At 39.3% G+C, this 20,819-nt stretch overlaps 1 protein-coding gene across 1 annotated transcript in view; it reads right to left on the bottom strand.

Moving 5' to 3' along the window:
* MAN1A2 (mannosidase alpha class 1A member 2) overlaps window positions 1-20,819 on the bottom strand; it is a 132,264-nt gene that overhangs the window by 9,537 nt on the left and 101,908 nt on the right. Inside the window, exons 9-11 of the mRNA XM_058045284.1 lie at window positions 16,494-16,609; window positions 10,549-10,768; window positions 3,450-3,622 (exon numbers count right to left, since the gene is read on the bottom strand). Of these exons, the coding sequence (XP_057901267.1) occupies window positions 3,450-3,622; window positions 10,549-10,768; window positions 16,494-16,609 (509 nt within the window). The remainder of the gene's footprint in view (window positions 1-3,449; window positions 3,623-10,548; window positions 10,769-16,493; window positions 16,610-20,819) is intronic.

Raw genomic sequence — 20,819 nt, 5'->3', positions numbered from 1 at the left:
CAGCAGACAGTGTAATCTGCTGGTAACTGGGTGCCAAACAAAATGAGTTTCATAAAACCAGGCACATAATCCTAAATCTAGTCATCAAGACTGTGTAACTGCAGACCCAGGCTAGCCTGGAAGGTAGAGACAACCTTTGGAATGCAGAGACACTTCAAAGACTTCCATGGCCATGTAAGATAGTTCAGTCTGAGTTCCTGCTAGGACATTGCTTATGATAATCTGTGAAAATTCTTTGGAAAGAAAACATGGGGGAAAGGACATTTAAAAATGGCATAGGAAGTCACAGGAAAACCCAGTGATTGAGAGCTGAAACTAGGCAAGTTCAAGTGGGAAATAAAACATGGGTTTTTTTAACAGCAAGAACAAATAAATAATGGAGCAAGCTACAAGAAGTAGTGGGTTCTCTACTTTCCTTTATTCAAATACAGAATAGAACAGGAGAATATTCAGCAGTATACTCCTGCCAAATACATGTGTCTTGACTCAAAAGTGACAAAAAATGAAATTTCAGTGCCGATAACATACAGGGAGGTCAACATGAACCTAAGTTCTTTGGAAATAAAATTTGATATGCTTCTAGATTGGACCCCAGCTCCCTCAGTTTCTCTGAGGGTGTTTTTTGTGGCATATGCAACTTTTCTTGACTGTGCCAACAACATGCCCATGAAAACTGTGCCAGTTTCTTCACCAGCTGTCATACTCACAGCTTCTAACCCACGAAACTGTGAAACCATATTTCTTTTACCTCCAACTTGTCTGGCTCTTTTCTGTCTACTCCTCTCTAAGTAGAATCACAGAATGGCTTCGGTTGGAAAGGACCTCAAAGATCATCTAGTTCCAACCTCAGTGCCATGGGTACAGATGTCACTCACTGGAACAGGATGCTCAAGGCTCCATCCAACCTGACCTTGAACACTTACATCCACAGCTTCTCTGGGCAACCTGTTCCACTGCCTCACCATGCTCTCAGTAAAGACTTTCTTTCTAACATCTAATATAAATCTGTCCTCTTTCAGTTTAAAACCATTGCCTTTTGTCCTGTCATTATCTGCCCACATAAAAACACCATCTCGCTTCTTTTAATAAGCCCTTTTTAGGTACTAGAAGGCTGCAGTGAGGTCTCCCTGGAGCCTTCCCCTCCCCAGGCTGAACAAACCCAGCTCTCTCAGCCTGTCTTTGTAGGAGAGGTGCTCCTACCCTTGGATCATATTTCTGTCCCTTCCTGGAACCTGCTCTAAAAGGTCCACGTCGTTCTTGTGCTGAGGACCCCAGATCTGGGTGCAGCTGAGGTCTCATGAGGACAGAGAGCTGTGGGTCTTTCCACTCCATCTTAGTATCAACCCTCAGTTTGCCTGAAGTTAGCCTGAGCTTTAGGTCTTGGCTATTTATTTTCACTGTTAATAGAAGCTCTGATGAACTCAGCAGCCTCTCTCTGGTGCAGTCCTATTTAGTGAGATACACAAGTCCACAACTCTTAATTGAGCCCTTCATTCACACAGCTCAGATTAGTAATTGGCTTTCCATGCCTATTGTGAAATGGTGGCTCTTACTGCTTTCAAATAATTAGCCTGAAAAGGATTTTAGTAATTTTCTGTATTTACCCTGAGTATCCTCCATGCATATTTCTGTAATACTTCAGCCAGCCCCCCAGCACACCATCATCCAATTTGACTGGCCCAATACAATTGAGATGAATGCTGTCTCTAGTGCTAAGTACAGTATTAGGGAGAATTAGCCTTTTTTTCATCAGGAAAGAGATAGAGACCCTGTCACAGGGATTTATGATCACTGAGGGAATGTAAGATTGAACTTCCTGTTTTTTCCCCCAGAGACACTGGATTTGGAGAGATGCAAAAGAACAGGCCTTGGACAAAGCATAGGATTTGTACTAAAGTGCATAAGTTTTGTCAAAAAATATAGATAATAAATCCAAGTATGCTTCAGAGGTTGGAAGGCAAAAGGAAGACAAATTCAGACAGTGTTGTACAACAGCAGTAAGCCAACTGCTCTGCGTGTCACACCAGCTTCTTCTCTATTTATAAATGATGGAATAAACACAGCCAGAGCCATGTGTGATAGGGAAGAAGAAAAAGTAGTGAGTAGGTGTGAGGAATAAACACAAGAACTTATTATCTATATGCAATGAACAGAAAATCCTGGGGAGCAAAAAGCTTCAAGCTTCTGTGTCAGTACAATTGTGGGGTAGGAAAATTCCTAATTGTGGGAAGGAGGGGTTTGCAAAATTATTTATGAAGAAGTCAAAAATAATTTATGGCTATGTTAGATAAAGAAATCTTGTATCAAGGAAACAACAAGCAGAAGAAGGCAGTCTGTAAGGATAGAGGCAATTAAGCACAGGGGCTGCTTGATTTACAACTTCAATGGAGGTTGACAGAAGGACAAAATAAAATCCTACCCCGCACACAGAGAAAACTGGAGGCAGGGGAGGAGGAAGGGAGGGTTTGTTTTGAAAGCATTAATGAGAACCAAGATAATGAAAGCAAATGGAGAAAACTGAGCAAAATGCAATTAAAATACATGCTTTGCAGTGTGCTTAAGAGACTGATCCTGGCTTGAAAATCTTTACATCTGTAAATTTTTTAACCTATTACAAAGGACCCCACCTCAGCTTGGATCATCCAGCCATAGCTTCTGAAAGGAGCTTGGTTAGATCAGCAAGAATTTGTAGTATCTACACAGGCAAGGAGACAATGTTTTGGAGACAGCAGCAATGCATTCTGGAATACAAATGTGGAACCTGTCTCCAGAATAACATAATTCTTGTTGGAACAAAACAGGCTAAAAGGCAAAACCACACTAATACACAACTGTAAAATACCTGGACTCTTCTAGGTGTTGCAGCTGGGCTGAGGAATGCATAGTAATGAGCTTGGCTAAATATTCTGAATACAGACATCTCAACAGATCTCTTCCCATCTTTTCTTGATCTCTTACTTCTGGAGCAAAACTGGTTTTCAGCCACAGAATAAACTTACCCAGTCTCCTGGTTTGTCTCTTCCTTTGCTTTTCTCTCATCTCCTCTGGATGTAGTCAAAATATTTCATTACTGTCTTGTTATCTTTAATGTTTATTCTCATCTTTGAAACTGGCTTTGAGCTGTTTCCAAAGACTGCTGGAGCAATTCAGAGAAGCAGAGAAACTCTCGGGGGCTGCACACTACTGACAACAGTAGGAATCATGACTAAAGAGTTCTGTTTCCATGCCTGAACTCATGGGCTGTGTAATGCTGAATGCACCTCTCACCTGAGCATCTGACTCAGCAAATGCAAAACAGCAATAACTGTGTGCACCCTCATATGTACCCCGGTTTGCAGCAAACTGTGAAAATCAATTACCACTCCAAGTGTTTCATTACCATGAGACTGAAGTGGCTTCAAAGGGGAAATACACAAAATTAATTAGTGACAGATGATTAACAGAGTTACCTGTGCTGCCTCCCAGCCCCACTGCCTGTACTTGGGATCGTGGGTGAACCTCCACATGTACCAGTAGGTCTCAATCACCTCTGGCCTTAGGATGTAATACTTCTCGTTCTGCCGTACTGCCACCGCCTCCACGCCACCATCAAATTTGAATGCTTCTGGGCCCAGCTTTAGTGCTGCAGAGAAAACAAACAACAACAACAAAAAAGGTAAGAAAAAATTTGTTCCATACCAATCTTTGTAGGAAGGATGGGTAGGAGACTGCTTTATCCCAAGCTTGTGGGGAAAAAAAACCAGAACCTTTAAGCAGTCTCATAAATATTTCCTACTTTTGAGGCCTATAATTTTTCTTATGAATAATTTATCTAATTCCTTTGAGAAAACTACCTATTTTGACAGGACTACAGTAATCCTCTTGAAAACTAATGGAACGCTAAGAATATAAACACACTAACATATTCAATTACAGGATAAAATTGAAGTGACCAACATCAGTTCCTTACAAGAAAAAAGAAAAAAAGGGTCAACACAGGTTTTGATGTCCTTTGATCCTACCTAGAACAGTAGGAAAAGATCTTGGAACCAAGTAGTATCATACCAAATAACCTGTATCTTTATCCAAACTGTTGGTTTAAGGATGTGCTGTCAGGTCACTGTAACTGATGTGCTGTGATCTTCCAGTAAAGGGTTTACAACTGGGCAGCAAAGTCTTAAATACACCAGAAAATAAATCTCTGAAATAAGAGATTCACTTATTGTTAAAGCCCTTAAAGGAACCTGTAAGGGCCCTGTGCCAGCACCTGGAAGACTACTCATATAAGAACAATACACCTGTAAAACATCTGTCTATAATAAGAAGTTACACATATTTTGTATTAAACAGCTGCACATTGGTCCTCAAATTTAACATTACTAATGCACTCTTATTACTGCACTGCACCATTTGTTTTGGCAGAGACTTTTTAAGGTGCTGAACTCTGAAGCTGCACTCAAGCTTTAAAAATTATCAAAGCAATTAATCGTGTAATTCCTATGGGCTAGAGATTCAAATTAACCAAGGTTTCATGGGTCTGAAAGGGGAACCTTAGAATGCTATAATGAAAAATACAAGCAACTCTCAGTGCAGCCCCAGCAGAAAATCTCCAGAAGTTCCTTAATTTTTTTGTTTCAAGGGAATATAGCTCTGGATGCCAAAAGAAAAAGCATCACACTGCTTCAGCCACGTGAATGGTATGGGAAACTCCATCAAGAAATTTTTATTGCACTTCTTTCAAAATGGGACACTTTAGCAGTTTCACTTAAAAAATTATATAAATCTCACTATAAAATAGAGGAGATTAGATACAGAGTTCTACCAATCCAAAATTCTGAGTATAAGAATGGTTATCTTGGACCAGATGGAATTCTGTCTGCTCCAGTATCACATAAACAATTGCCAAGATCAGACATTGATGGGGAAGTGGAAGCACCCATCAAGTATATGAGATACCTTTTTCCATCTTTTCTACCAGCCTCTACTGTTTTTGAGCTCAAGACTTCTCCCAAACTAGACATATTTTTTTAGGTGATCAGTAATTCTTAATAAATTTATTTCCCAAGTATTCATCTGGTGCTTCCTTATATCTGTGTAAGCCTTGAGCATCCAAAACAACCTCTGCTAAGGGGTTCCACACCTTTAATACCTATTTGATGCAGAACCACTCTCCAATCCCTATGTGATTTTGCAGATCTGATGAATCCTACCTAGAAGGTCCCTTTTCCACCCTGAATAATATTATTCAATTCAGTTGTGCCTTGAATAGAAACTGTTCCATGCCTCTAGTTAATCTTCTTGCCCTTCTCTGCAATTCTTCCAGTTCTACTATATCCTTTGTTAAATGAGAGAGGACCAGCAAATACAGGGAAAAAAGGTGCAGGTGAGATTAATACAGTGACATAATGACATTTTTTATTTTTCTCTTTCTCATTTTGTTTTTCCTGAGTGCTACTGAGTTGACATTTTCATAATCTCAAAAGCAATTTCCTGAATTGCAACGGTCAGTTAGCACTCATCATTTAATATGTAAGGTTAGAAATAATTTTTTCAGAGGTGCCTCATTTTACAATTAACTACACTGGATTTAATTTAGCAATTTATTATGCAGTTACTCAACCTCATAAGATCCTTGTGTAGTGGTTTTTTTTTGCTGTTATCAGCACACTTAGTTTACTGTTCCTGCCCTTTTCTGATAATTTATGTATATGTGTGCTTTATTTATAGATAATACATACTAAAATATGAAATGTAAATATACTACACACTTACAATATATATATAAATACAGTATACATTTTATACACCTATACACACACACATATATATATCAAATATATCAGAGTAGTGCTGGTTAACCAGCATTTATCCACTGCAAGAGTAGACTATTTACCTCTATCCTCTTTTCTATATTATGCCCATTTTCTTCCTCCATGCAGGTACTTGCTGCTTAAATTGTAATCATTTAATGTCCCTAATGGGCCTTAGTAAAACACTTGTTAAAAAGCCTTTTGGAATCAGGGAATCACAGCTATGTTAGTCTTATCCACCAAAGAAGCTGGATTTCAGGCAGTTCTGGTGATCCACCACCTACAGAAACTGTGATGTCTTGTCTTGCTTTGTAGCCTGCTCGTGCATTAAATCCTTAATTATCTACTCACACCTACTCCTAATGCTATTGAGCACTACAAGAAATTAAACCACCCAAGGATGGGTGACCTCTGCATGTTGTGATGATTTCACCAAATACTTATCTGAAATCAAGGATGCAAAATTGATAGCTGACTAAAGAAAAGAAGCTATTATGGACACAGTATCTTTCAGGGGCCATTCTTCTAAGCCAAGAACCATCTAAGGCCATTTTACAATGCTATAGTGGTCACAGAATAATCCAAATATTTTCATATTAATAGCACTGATAGACTATAGTCTAGGCAGCGAGACTAGATGAGAAACAATTTCATACCAGTGCAAAGCTGAACAACCACCATTTAAAAAAATTTTAACTGACGTAAAGTTGACTTCAATGAGAGCTGTATTTAGCACTGCCAGCAAAAGGGCAAATCTTTGTACTTTTAAATAAATATTTCTAATTCCGTAAGTATTTTTGAAAATATTGTTGTCTGTTTTGTATGTTTCTTTAAGACTACAATCAATCTAACAATAAATTTCCGAAAGTAAGAAAGGATTCACAGTTATAATGATACATGCTAGGCTCTAATTCATACAAAATTGGAGGAACAGAACATCCAAGACACTTCTCTTTGAGACTCTGAACTATTCCATCAACACATTGCTATTTCATACGTCTCACCAAAACATGTTATTATTCTCATTTCCTCAGCCTTGCCAGTTTAGCTGCTTACTGAAAGTCTTGGGTCAGAGATAGCATCTACTCATACCCTTGCATATGTCTCAGCTGAAATCTTAGTCATCTGGCTTATTCTGCACTAGAATTGTCACACATAAAAAACAGCTAAAGCTGTACTGCGATTCTGAGGACAGCTCTTGTCAAGAAACTTTAAAGAAGTGCAAAAAATTTCATCCTAAAATAAGCTCTCTGTAGTCAGTCAATACTTTACACACTATCAGCTAATGGCTAGGAAAATTCTTATGCATAAGGGATGGTAGAGTGTACTAAAAATACTGTGTGCTATAGATCAGTACACAAATGCCATCTATACAGATAATTTTGCTTATTTATCTAACCTCTACAAAACTTATGAAAGCTGATTATTCAGATTGATTTGTTAGTGATCTTTCCATTCCTTTGATTTCATTGAACTTGTTTTTTGTTGCCATCTCCAGATTTCGCATTGCCAATTATTTTATGCCTGTGCCATGTTTCTCAGTGGTTCACATTAAGCATGAAAAACAAAGAACTAATCGCCAGAAACCAGAACACCTCAAGATGTGCAGTACTCACATAAGCTTCAACATCAAGAAACCTTGTGCCATGAGCACAGGAAGCTGTATTTTTGTAGCCTTACCAGTGCCCACTGACAGCATTGTGATTTCTTCTGCTGGTAAATGAGCACACCAATCAGAATATGCCTCCTATCTTTGTTTTTCTCAATCTTCTCTTCAAACTGAGAGCACACAGGACTACAGGAAAATCCTGAAATCTCCTGTCACAGGATGGGAGATTTAGGATGGCTGCAGCATTAATATATTGATAATTCATGGTACAAAAAAATAGTAGAGTTGGTAGGAAATAGAGGTATGTGTAGACTGCACATCACAAGACTATTCTGGTTACAGTTAAGTTTTCTCATTGAGCATCAATAAGCCTTTTCAAATCCTTTCTAAGGGTGCCACATGCATTAACAATTTCCTGAAGAGGGGAAGAGCCTTGGAGGGGGCTCTCATGCTGCCATGCCAAATAGATCCTGGAAACACAGATCCCTTGCTCATAGGCAGACCAGAATGACGACTGCACCCCTTGCCATCACCTTCCAAAATCCACCAGCCTCCTCCAGCTGCTGAATTAGAAAGACATCCTTTGACCAGTGCTACAGACTGATCCTCAGCTCAAGCAGAATCTACATGGATTTTCACAGAGCCATGGCAAGGGCCCAAGCTTCTCACAACATACCTAGTCACTTCTCCAGCATCTTAGTCTGGAGTCTAAGGTCTTCTCTCAGGTATTCCTGGGGAACATTGACAGGTGACAGATTATCAGTGGGACTACATCTCTGCATAAACTTCTTGATTACATGGCAGTGATGCCAGCTGCCACTGGGACATAATCCCCAAGAAATACATTAGGAATAGTTTCAAGGACTTTCCAGCTTCCCTGTACCAGTCAGCACTAAAATAACCAGCTTTCTGAAATATCAGGTTGTTTTTTCGAACAGGCTTTCAAACCTCCAATATGTGCAACAGGTTGATGATAGTTGTCAATATAATGCCCTCATTTTCCAGAAATGCTTTTCTTTTGTGAAATTTTGTTTCAATTTTTCTTAGAGAGAGACTTAAGCTCAGCTATGGAAATTTAGGTTGCTTCATAAAGTAGTATTTTCATACTGAAGTATTACATCACCATTACTGTAGTTTATTACAAGCAGCTGTGGGATGACACAGGAAAGGGCAGCTCTGCTGGTTTATCTAAAGAAAGAGCTGCCTAACCCCTGCCTGCAGTCTCTGCATCCTTCTCCCTCCTCTGGGCATGCCCAATGGGGCAAGCTCTCCCATGTCCATAGGAGAAAAATCAGGAAATCCCCTTTGCCTGCTGAACCATAAACCTATTAGCTGAACCAGGATGTCTGTCTGCCCTCTTAAAGATGCTTTTTCTGCCATCAGCCAGTTCTGCCATTAAAGTGTACCATTATGCTCAAATCCTGCTGTTGAAACATAACAAAGAAGTTGACATTTTGCATATATAAGTTCTCAATATCCTTTGAAAAATCAGGCCAGAAAATTAAAACCAAAACATCCAAACACAAACAATCCACATTCCTGGGACTGCATGACTGAACAAAAGAGAACAAGGGCATTGCAAATTTATAGCTGTCTGTACAGCTTTCAGTCTTTCTTGCTCATGTGTTCTTATACAGTCATTAAATATGTAATCAAAACTTTTATCTTCCTCATCTTTTGACTTATTTAGGGTACAGAATAAACATCTGAAGGAATAAAATTAGGCCTGCTCAAACAACTGTGAATTTAACATTGCTTATTTTTAAATGTCAAATTAAACATTTAAATGCAATTTTTCAGAATGCAACAATAGCTGCTATGTCCTACCTTTTTTTCTTCAGCATACTCACATTTTTTCTTTTCCTTTTTTTAAAACTGTTGCTTACGCAAACATAATTATCACTTCTGTGACTGAATTATTTAGAAAGACAGGCAACTATACAATGATACGATGTAATCCTATGGATAAATACATGAATTCTCATCTTAAAACTGCTTAAGTTATAGTTACCATTATTTCTACTGGGAAGGTATTTCAGAAACTCACTTCTCTGATAGCTATGCAAAACCATTTCCAATCTCCAACCTACATTTATGCACAGCGAGCTTAAAAATTTTGCTCTCATTACAACTGTGTTCTTTTATATCCTAAAATAACTATTTCTCTTCAGTGTTTACCCCTTGAGATGGCAATAAATCTGTTCCTTTCTTCGGTATTATTTTTCTAGCCTGAGCAGGCCAATCTCTCATATTTTCCCCACTGTAAGATAAAAGCTCTGTCACTCTATTCATTCTCTTGGTCCTTCTCTGCATTTGTTCTGCTTGAAATTCAGATTTATACAGAGTATTCAGGGTGACAAATTACACATGTCTTCTAAGGCAGTCTTAATATTATCTAATCTCTGCTGAAAATTCTTCATCTGATACAGACCAGGACATTTTTCAACTCCCACTTCAGACAAAGAGCTCCTGACTTTTTCTGGCAAACTTCTTATTTCTGATAGTCCAGTTCTCAAGATGTCCCTGATTACTATTCTGAGACTCTTCCATTTTAATTATGTTCTACAACTATATGGCCACCCTAAGCATACTCAGTACACTTCAAGCATCAAGGTCACTATAAAATAATCCTGGTCCAAAACACTGACCTTGAGAAGCTTCCAGCCCAATAAAGTCTGATGCTGCCTCCTCACTACTCAGGCCTTTGGCCTTCTCACAGTCTGCAGAATACTCTTCATCCTCTCTTGTTTAATTGTTCTTATTCAGAATGGACTATTACTAAAACCTGTAAAAAGTTTATTTACAATTTTTACCCTCTACTTAACTGTAAGAACAGTATATATGAAAGAAAAACTTCCCTATATATCTGTGAGGACAAGAGGTCACACAAATTCCTTCCTCACCATACCCAGATAACCCATCTTAGCTGACTGATCCAAAAATGAGGACAAACATGCATGAAGGAACCATAAAATCTGGGTTTAGATTTACTCACCGTGATGAAGAGCAGAAGTAAATACACAGATGTTAAAAATTCATATTGGTATAAAACCAGTGCATGTTAGACAGAGTCCAAACAAATCCTAACAATAATTACAAGAGTTGCTGTATTCCAACTATTGAAATAATTAGATTAACAATAGGTCTTACTTGTCCTGTCATACGACTCATGACACGTATGTGCAATTTCAGCTCCGAGCTGCAAATAATGTCCAGCTTTATCATCTCTGGAACCATCGGCTCCAAGGGCAAACATTCCACCTGCAAAACAGGTCAAATGGCCCATCTTTCTTTCAAGATGCCCGTTCTTCCACTCCCCAATGAAGGTCAGTCCTCCATTGGACTTTCTGATGAGATGTTTTTCTATGGCCTACAAAGAGATTAAGAGAACATTCAAATGCTGTTCACATGCAAGCTTTACTTATTAACTTTCCTTTAGCAAGCAAAGTCTGGCTTTCAAAACAAAAATAATTTTCTTTTTTCAAATTCATTTCTGAGCACCACAGGAACAGACAGCTCTAAGAATATAATTTCAAAGCACAAAAAAAAACCCCTTAACTGCTAAAAATGCTAATGACATCTAACATATGAAAATCACAACAGAGACAATACAGGGCTTTTACTTGAGAATTCAACACTTATTTTATGGCTCAAACAGTATTTGTCAAACTGTTAACTCTGGGAAGTACCAGAGCTCTGTGCACTCTGTGAGTACTCAGAAAACACAACCATGTTGGAAATTTTTGATCAGCAATGTATGCAGTCATCCTGTCTTTAATAGGAAGTGGCAGGAATGCTCCAGCCACCTTCTGACTTCTCCATAGCAGCTTTCTGATTGCACATTCTCAAATGATAGGTGTTGCAGCAGCTGATCACAAAAAAGCCCTTTATTATATATGTGAGGCAATTGCTTCTTTCTTTTTACACATTTGTACCAAAACATGCCATTGCTTGTGACTTAAAAATGGTATCCTTCTCTTAGAAGAGCAGCTGACTTAACTTCCCAAAGTTTGCAAACTACATGGAACAATGTTTGCTTAAGCCTCTTTCAGAGAGGATCACAATTCCCACCAACTTACTTCAGTATTTACTATGTCTAGCATTAGACAGTGAAAAAGTAATGAAAGAGAAGTGCTGGTCTGCACTGCTGTTGGGTTAATTCCTTCACTAATACCACTGATAGATCTGAGGCTTGTGCTCATGGCAGGATCCAGAGAGAAGACGGCAGAAGTAACTGACAGAGTAGAAACCACTAAGTCTCTGTCAGCTGCCAGGGTGCCTGTCTAACCATCAGGCAAATTGGTATTGACGACTGCCTTCTGCTGCCAAGGAGCCTGATGTGGTTAACTCTACAGGCCTCATTTGGGCTGAAAGTACTGGTACAGGAAGTATTGGACCTGCTGAAAACTGCCATTGGAAAGGATATCAAGATCTGGAGCATTAACTCTGTTGATTCCATTATTCTAGACTGTGACAAAACTGATGTTTTTCGACCATATGGTACATAAAAGTTGAGCACTCTTTGAAGGAAAGCCACTTTAACTATGAAGAGCAGAAAGGCACTAAAGCGTATGGATTATTTATTTCCTAGAGGAAAGCATTTTTTTCCAAATGCTAAACAACATCCCCTTTTGAATTATATTTTCCCATAACTTCATAGCTGTTGAGGAGCAAATGGTTGCAGAAGCATTTCCAGTGGGACAAAATTACTGTGGCTAGCACCAGGACAGCCAACAAAGGCCGAATTTATATATTTCTCCACAAGCTACACTTCTACTCTGGATTTGCTTTCATAGTTTGACTGAAGAGGATGTTCTAGGTGCAACATGCTCCTTTTCTGAACAGAAAACACATCTTCTGAAATTGGAAATAACTGCCTGGTAGAAGGGGTAGTTTTTGAAATCTGAAAATCAAGTCCTATCAGCTACTTAATAACTAGGTTAGGTTCTGAGAGTCACAAAGGAGGCATCTCAAGAACATAAATGCAACTCTCTCAAAATACTTTATCGTTCAACAACCTGCTGCCTGCCAACTGCAAAATAATGGCAATTGGTATTTACAGTAATTAACAAGGGACAGCTGGGCATTGCTGGGAGCACTGCCCAGGGGTGCAGGTTGGGATAGGTGTGGCATTTGTACCCTCAGCTGGATGGCTGAGGCCACAGAGCACTCCAACAGGAACTGCAAAGCAGTGGCATCCAGCTGGACTACAAGGAGCATACACATACCAGAGTGGATGTGTACACCTCAACTCCCAAAGAGAAGATTTAGTTCACATCACCTAAGAGATTAACTAATGGAAGGAGCTTCCTTAGTCTGAGCAATGCCTGAGCAACAGGGGTGGTTGAGGCCACTTGGTTTGTTCAGCCTAGAGAAGAAACTGAGGGGAGACCTCACTGCAGCCCTCAACATCCTCACGAGGGGCAGTGGAGGGAAAGGCACTGATCTCTTCACTCTTGAGACCAGTGACAGTAGGCATGGGGACAGCCTGAAGTTGTGTCAGGGGAGGTTTAGGTTGGATAGCAGGAAAAGGTTCTTCACCCAGAGGGTGGTTGGGCACTGGAACAGGCTGCCCAGGGCAGTGGTCATAGCACCAAGCCTGACAGAGTTCAGGAACTGTTTTAACAACATTCAGGCACATGATGTGATTCTTGGGGTGTCCTGTGCAGGGCCAGGAGCTGGACTCAATGATTCCTGAGGGTCCCCTGCTATTCAAGGTACTCTGTCATTCTATGCAAAACCTGAATGTTCCCTGAAGTTCACGTGCTTTTCATGACTACAAAAAATAGCATTTTCTGAGCTGTCTTGCAGCAGTACTTGCTATGTTGTGACAGTCAAGCACACGGCCAAATCCTTCTTTTAGCTACCTAATGCTGTGCAGTAAGAAAGAGTGAAGATCAAATTTGTGAGCCTAACAGATTAGGCTACTCAAGGCAGCAGATCAAAAAGAAGCTTACCTATCCTCCAGCTGATGTGAAAAGGAAAAAAAGACACTTGAAACCAGACTAGCTGGAAGGCCCACATGATGATGTTGAAAGCAAATTCAAGAGGCCCATCCTCAATTTTTATCACCACAAAAAATTCCCAACAGGTTTCACAATTTCAGCTTTTATCACAGCTCTGAATTTTCATACTAGGACATAGCAATGAAGTGTCCTTTACAGTGGAAGATTGCACCCATGTTATACAGAGGGGTTATGGATATACAAATTGTTTGGATTCATGTTAGAAGTATGTGGTGACCTGGATAAGACTTCATATGCCATGGATCGGAAACCATGACATCTGAAGAACAGATGCTGCATTTTTCTTCTCTGTGATAGTTCCAAGGAATGAGATATCACTGTCTACTGCAAGACTTAGGAGTGAGGTTATGTTGTCCATCTTCCACTCACATTGCTGTAATAAGAGAAGGGAATGAAGTGTGGCTGGACAGACACATTCTTTTAGACTGGTGGGTGCTGAGAACATTTCCAACTCTGTGCTGTGAGTGGGAGGAATGCATGCTACACCTTTCCCCTTCTGCTAGCACAAATGATGCAAACAGCTTCTGCTCCACATTTTGAAAAACAAAGAATAAGAAGTGTTAGCTATGGAGGAAGACCTATATTATAGGCAAAAACAAAAGAATGGTAAGGGAATGGCCTCTTAAAAAATTATAATAAAAATTCCAATTGCAGTTACACAAAGCGAATCCTACTTAATGACTCTTTGCCTATGTCCTTCAACATCAAGTAGGACCTGGGAGAGACACAAACCCTGAAACAGCACATAAATTCCACAGCACATAAATCAGTACAATTCATGCAGACTCAAATGTAGAGGGTGGGTTTAGCTGAGAAAAAACAGAAGGAATTCTCTGATACTTGGACTGCAGGACATATCACACATGAATAAGAAGCAGCTTGGCTTTTCCTCCCTCCTATCCATAGTGTGTTTTCACATGGTCCCAAATTTGCTTTGCTCTGTCTCCATTCAGAGATGTGCCCATATAAAATGTTTGCAAGATGATTTACAGTGAAGAGGATGAACAGGAGAGTTTATTTCCTCTAATTTTAAGTGTTCACAGTTTAAGAATTAGAGTAAAATATTTCAACAGTAACCACAATGGAAGCTAAATATCAACTGCTAAAAATCGCTAAACCCACAGGCCCCCATACACTGTATTTTAACCTATTAAAAATACACAAGTAATTTATGAACTAGTAATATAGATTTTAACAAACCCTGGAAAGCTAAGAAAGTTCAAAAGTACTGGGAAACAGCCAATGCTTTATCAGTAGTTTAAAAAGTTAATAAAACAATTATATAAAATGAATGATGTGGTTTCAAAAATAAATGTTTGATTGATATGTGTATGCTGATACTAGAAATATTAGAGATTTCAAAAATTTCTTGGCATTTTACAAAATATTAGTCCTAAACAAGTAAAGAAAAAAAATTGTGAAAAAAAAAAAATCCTTATCCCATGAAGATTCTGCATAGCTACTTTATTCAACACCAGACAGTATTTCTAACAATGATCTCCAAGAAAAATGCTAGAAAAAAAAATTGCAGATGACACAAAAATTGATGTAACTATAGATAATGATAAAGGAAAAGTCAGTTCTGTAAAATCACTGAGAGCAGGTGACAAAACAGGTTTTGCCTGAACAATGTGTTGCAATAGAGATAAGTGTAAGGTCAAACACTGAGGAATCAGGAATGTAAATCACAGTGGTAGGAAAGCAGTAAATCGAAAAGATTATAACCAGCTTCAGAATAAAGCAACTGGAAAGCAGATGATGGTATGAGGCAAAGGTTAAGAGTACAAGCAGAGCTTCTGGCTGGATGAAGAGGATAAAATCAAGAAGGAATCAGTTAGAAGAAGAATCACATTAGAAGAACATTGTTGTCTCCATGATATTGGGAAATACATAGAAAAAAGCTTAAGAAATAATTCAAAATCTGTTTTATCTTGTGAGACCCAGAAAAAAAAAGGGCACTTTTCCTTCAGAAGAGAATGTCTATTGTACATTTGATAGTAACCAACTATATGGTGCAGATAACCCTTTAAAACAATGTAGAGAAGGGAAAAGTCAAAGCAGCTGGAAGTCAAATGTAATCAAATTCAGGTCAGGAGTAAGACATATTACAGCTTCAAAACAATTTTGTACTAGAATTTTCACTATATATCTTGTAAAATGTGAATTTTGATAATTCCAAGAATAGGTCTTTTGCTTTAGAAGACCGACCGCACTAAAACTAAGCTGTAAAAACGTACATTGAAAGCAACAGGGCATGCACAGAGCCTGGAACACATCAGGCACCAGCCACACATCAGCACTGGGACAAGGCTACACAGCCCCTGCTGCTGCTGGTACCACAGCTCACTCAGACCAGCTCAGTTACTCTTTATGTTTCTGAACTGCAGGAGAGGAATGGTGGCCCAGTGGGAACCACTATGAGAGGCTGCTGAGAGAAGATGGGGAAACTGGGAAAGTAACAGCTGGGCAGCAAAAAGTTCAGAGTCACCACAGAAAGGCCACCAACCCCCAAATCCCACTGAACTGCAGTACTGCCCTGCTTAGGCAAGCACTTTGTCTGTGACAGGGAGTAAGACCATAGCACAAAAGAACCATAGAAACAGGAATAGATATGAACTGCATTTTACAAGGTAAATATGGAATATAACATGTAAATGCCCTAGAAAATAATGCAAAGAATAAAACAATTTGGGACTTCGTGTCCTAGAATGATGAATTCTCAACACTGTAAAAAAGTGACTTGGTTGTTCTGCACACATCTCAAGGTTGCTAGATCTCCTTCTAATAAATTAGAGCCTGGGCTTTTACATTGTACCATTTGGGACAAGCTGATTATTTTTAGCACAATAATCTGCATCACATGTATTCCACAATAATACTTTTTAAACTACTCAAAGTGAAAGCTAGTATTATTCATCACTTGATTTCTTAAAACTTACATAATCAAAACAAGTCCTTTGGTTGGTGGTGGTTTTTCTCCCTAGGTTTCTTTTTTTTATTTAATTTCATTTCCTTAAAATCATTAAAGATTGTTCCACTGTATTGGAAAACTCAATGAATCATAATCACCTCAATTGCATCGTCGTACATTTTCCTTGCCTCCGTGTCCGTCTTGTCTGACATAAGCCAGGCTTTCAATAAATATTCATAAAAACTGTCTCCCAGCCCGCCCACGGATGTGTGATCTGTAGAAGGGAAAGAGGGAAGAAAACAACAAAAAAAAAAGGTTGAAGTTGTTATGTAATAGCACCTTAGATTTATTCAAAACATAAACTTGTGTTTTTAAGGCCTACTGCTGCAGAATTATAAACATTTTTAGCCTGTTTAGAAAGCTGCACTGCGCTCCTTCCCCTCCAAACTTACATCACAGGCATAGAACCTTGTGTATGTGTTCCCTATTTGTCATTCTGCACAGGCTATCCCTCATATCAAAAATGTACTTTAACCTCTGTTTTTACTTCATTCCAAAGAATCTAATTGTTTTACTGCCAGGGTTTGGGGGTTTTAGTTTTTGGGTTTTTAAGGTATATGTGAAAAAAGCATGTATAAAACCTCCTAAGACCTCTGTATCCAGGATGTAACCAGGTTATGTGGCTGGCTACAAACTGTCATTCATTAACTACACAGAATCCAATCTTTCCAGCAGATTTTTGTTTCTTACAGGGTAGTTACTCAGTAGCCTAATGAATTCTCTAAATTAAATGTTCTTATTGAAATTATTTTTCAAAGGCAAGCAAGGTGCCTTTGCAGCATACAGCACACGCCCTGCTCTGTTCCACTGTGCCTGAGAAGCTGTGCCATGTGCCACAGGGTAAGAGTGTTTCACTATTAGAATCCACCAGCACATAAACTGAACCTCCTAACACACAGATTTCTTCTTTGTCCCCTTTTTTTATTTTATTTTATTTGTTCCCTTGCAGAGGTTGCCTTTCACAAATAGTGTCACTGCTATTCTGTGCTGATAGACCACTTGACAACTATCTGTATTTCTCTTTGGCTGAACTATCATACTTCCCCACAAAAAGCCTACTGATGGTCTGGCAGCCTTGCAGCTCCTGCCCCAACCAGGGTAAGCACTCACTCAGTACACTCTTCATTCAAAAAGCAGCACTCTGTTTGATTTAATAAGTGACTCCAACCAGAATACACATAACCTTCTCTTTCCTAATGTTACAGCTCTCAAAACAGCAGCACCAGAACAGTCTTAGACTCCTGAAGCTAGGCAGGGGAAATGTTTAACACCAACATTGTCACAATGCCAGAAATTCACTGCCCTAAACATGGCTGGTTGAGTCATGCAAGTACCCTTTCACTGGGTGAAGAAAAGATATGACACTTCCTTTAAAAAAATACCTCAAAAAGTGGTATTATTCACAGTTTTTCTGAGATAAAGGTGCAAAAGAGAGGTTGAGCTCTCCTTCTGTTCTTTTTTTCTCCAAGCACCACCCTACCACAGCATGTCTGCTTGTCTCTGAAGATGTGAGTAGGAGGTTAGAGCTGGTAGATGCTGCTATCCTAACTCTTCTAGCTGCCTCTTGGCTCCTCTGCTACTTAAAAATGGATTTCTAAACAAAGGAACGAGCAAGTAGAGTCTGTAGCTTTCCCATTTCGTTGCAAGTTGTGAATTTGAAGCAAATTACTTCATGCCCTTCTTTTGTACCTCTGACTCTCCCTGACTGCCTTTTCACACCCAGTTACTCAGTGATTATGAGTTTTCATAAGCTTTCTCACCCTGAGCTATAAGAGGACATTCGGGTCATGAGTCACTTTCTTACACAAACACAAGGGCTAGAAATCATTCCTTCGATTTACAGTTACATTCTTAAGCAGACACAAGAAACAAGGGTCTGTGGTTTTTCAGGAAAAAAATAAAAAAAATCCAAACTATCCCAAGACTTCAAAGCTACAATTCATGCCAGCATTGCTCAGGGACTGACTTCACAAGAGACAGTTTAAAACTACTTCTGTTAAGCGGCTGCCTTGTCCCCAGCTGAGCTCTGTCATTTGAGTAAAGGATGATCCTCAGCCAGATTTCCTTGACAGATGCACTCAGGTCCCAACAAGGACAGGCTGTTGAACCCTCAGCAGTGTTCTCGTAGTAGCTCCAGCTGGGATTGGAACAGGAAAGAGCAGGAAGATGAGCAGAAAAGGTTCATTTCCTAAACAGAGAAATTCACATTCCAGGTGTCTTTCAAAAGTCAATTATCAGCAACATGTCCCATTTCATGACTACTTCTCCAGGCAGTCATTTGAGAACTGTCCTTCTCTTCTGTCAGCAGCTCTTCTCCTTCACATTCCTTCTCATCTTAGCCAAGAGTATAGGGAGCACAGGCACCAGAAGCACTGGGGGACACAAAACTCACAGCCATCCCCTAGACAGTCTTTTTTGCACCTTCTTCGTGCAGAGAACAGGGCTGCTCAAGCCTCTTGGATTCAAATCCTCCTCCCATTCAGAAGCAGACAAGCACATGGTAAGAAACTAAGGCCTTTCAAGGGCCTTCCAAGTCCCAGCAGTAGCATTTTCCTTGCTCCTTTTATGCATACCTCACTGCAGCTCTGACCAGCCCAGAGTTTTCAAGGCTCCTCTCTCATCCAGCAGTGGGCTACTCCACTCCCCAGCTGATGCCTTTCACAGCTGGACCAGAGGGAAGACCTGTCAAAAAAGGCAAACGGATCCTGTTCCTTCTCTTCAGCAGCAGGAGAAGGACATGAAATATTTCTGGTGGGAACACATGATGGTATTTCAGGGGAGCTGGCCACATCAAGATGCAGCTGTCTTTATGTCCTGTCCCCTCCCCACTCACAAAAATAGCCAAAAGGGGATGGAAGTGAAAAGGAGGCCAGTGCAGCAGCTGAACTGAGGTTTAAACACAGTGAGTTTTCCAGCTTCTACAGCTGCATTAACTGCACTCTGGCAAGGTCTTCTTCAGCTTTTCTGCTAGTGTCTGCTAAAGCAGAATTTGCTGCATTTTATAAGAACTATAAGTAGAAATTACTTAAAACACAGTTTGCGACAGACTGTGGGTCTTTGACAATTTGGTCTCACCTAGAGCAGAAATGCTAAAGAAATATTTTTCAAGATTCCTTAGGAAATATATAACTGGTGAAGACTGTAGAACTGGGTCATCGCATATCATTCTCTCCTAAAAGCAAACCTCCCTATCCAAACTTATCAGAAGGTCCATGGTGGTTATCACTTTCTCCTGCTCTTTGAGCTATAGCTCAGATGGCTTCAAAGATTTAAGTCAGCTCAAATCTGAATGTTTTGCTCATAAAAATGTTTTCCATACGAAATTTACTGACGTTTTCACACTGGCCCTAACCTTCTGTGTCAATCCAGAGTACTAAAAAGGAATTAACTTGTGATTTGAATAACTGAGCCTACAATAGCATCTTGACACTGGGTACTCCGCAGTAAACAACTGAGAAGATAAGCATTAAGTACAAGCATTTTGAACATTTTAAAATGGATTCGCTCTTTCACAAATTTGATCTACAAGAATCATTTAATTAGCTCTTTGTCATGTAAAGGTTTTTATTTTGAGCTGTTTTTGATTAGCTGTTTTACAGTGAAATTCTGGAGTAGAATTCATTCCAGATTAAGACAAATATAGCAAAAAGAACAGAAGTTCTTGATAGCACAACAAATGTGGCTGAAGCCACATGTTCTGTTCAATGTATATATTTTTAGAACACTCATTCCTTCAAATCAAGACAAATTTGGGTAATTTCTTCATTCCGCATTTTTTCAAATGTAGGCCCAGATGACTGGGCAAACATAAAAGGATTCCAGTCAAGAATTGCTTTGGAATTCCTTTCAAACTAAAAGACACAGTAACTGCAGTTGGAAAGAATACCTTCAACTTTTGCAACCAAAAGCAATTACAAGAAACCCTGTATTTTTTCTGGTTTATCACACTTAAAAGCATATTGTGTGCAAACCTGTGCAGTTAGTCTGTTTGTAAGGATTCTTCTTCCCAAAAAGAGACAAATAAAACCTTAATAGAAAGACAATGGTATTCCAAGTTCACAGCAATATTTCTGCTCAGCTACTACAAAGGATCTTAATCCTGTTAAATATTGGCATTTTTCTTCTTAATAAACAGCATTCAATTGTAAACAAAAAACCCTTAAAGAACAACAAACCAATCAATCTCAGAGCAATACTTTAATGAGTTTTTAAGATATTGATAAAATATCTGTGCTTAGTAACATATCGTGTCTCAGCTAATATGCTGAAAACCAGATCTACCTCTTTCCCACAGACTGAGACGGGGACCTTCCTTTACAACATCACACCATCATTATCTAATATTCCTAAGATAGTTTCATTCCAAATGATCTTATTGGTATCAGCAACCCATGAGCTCACTGCTGACACAGTCTCCCAGACAA

This window comes from Melospiza georgiana, chromosome 2, assembly GCF_028018845.1.
Source record: "Melospiza georgiana isolate bMelGeo1 chromosome 2, bMelGeo1.pri, whole genome shotgun sequence".
Lineage (NCBI taxonomy): Eukaryota > Metazoa > Chordata > Aves > Passeriformes > Passerellidae > Melospiza > Melospiza georgiana.
This window is presented reverse-complemented; position numbering and strand designations above follow the sequence as displayed.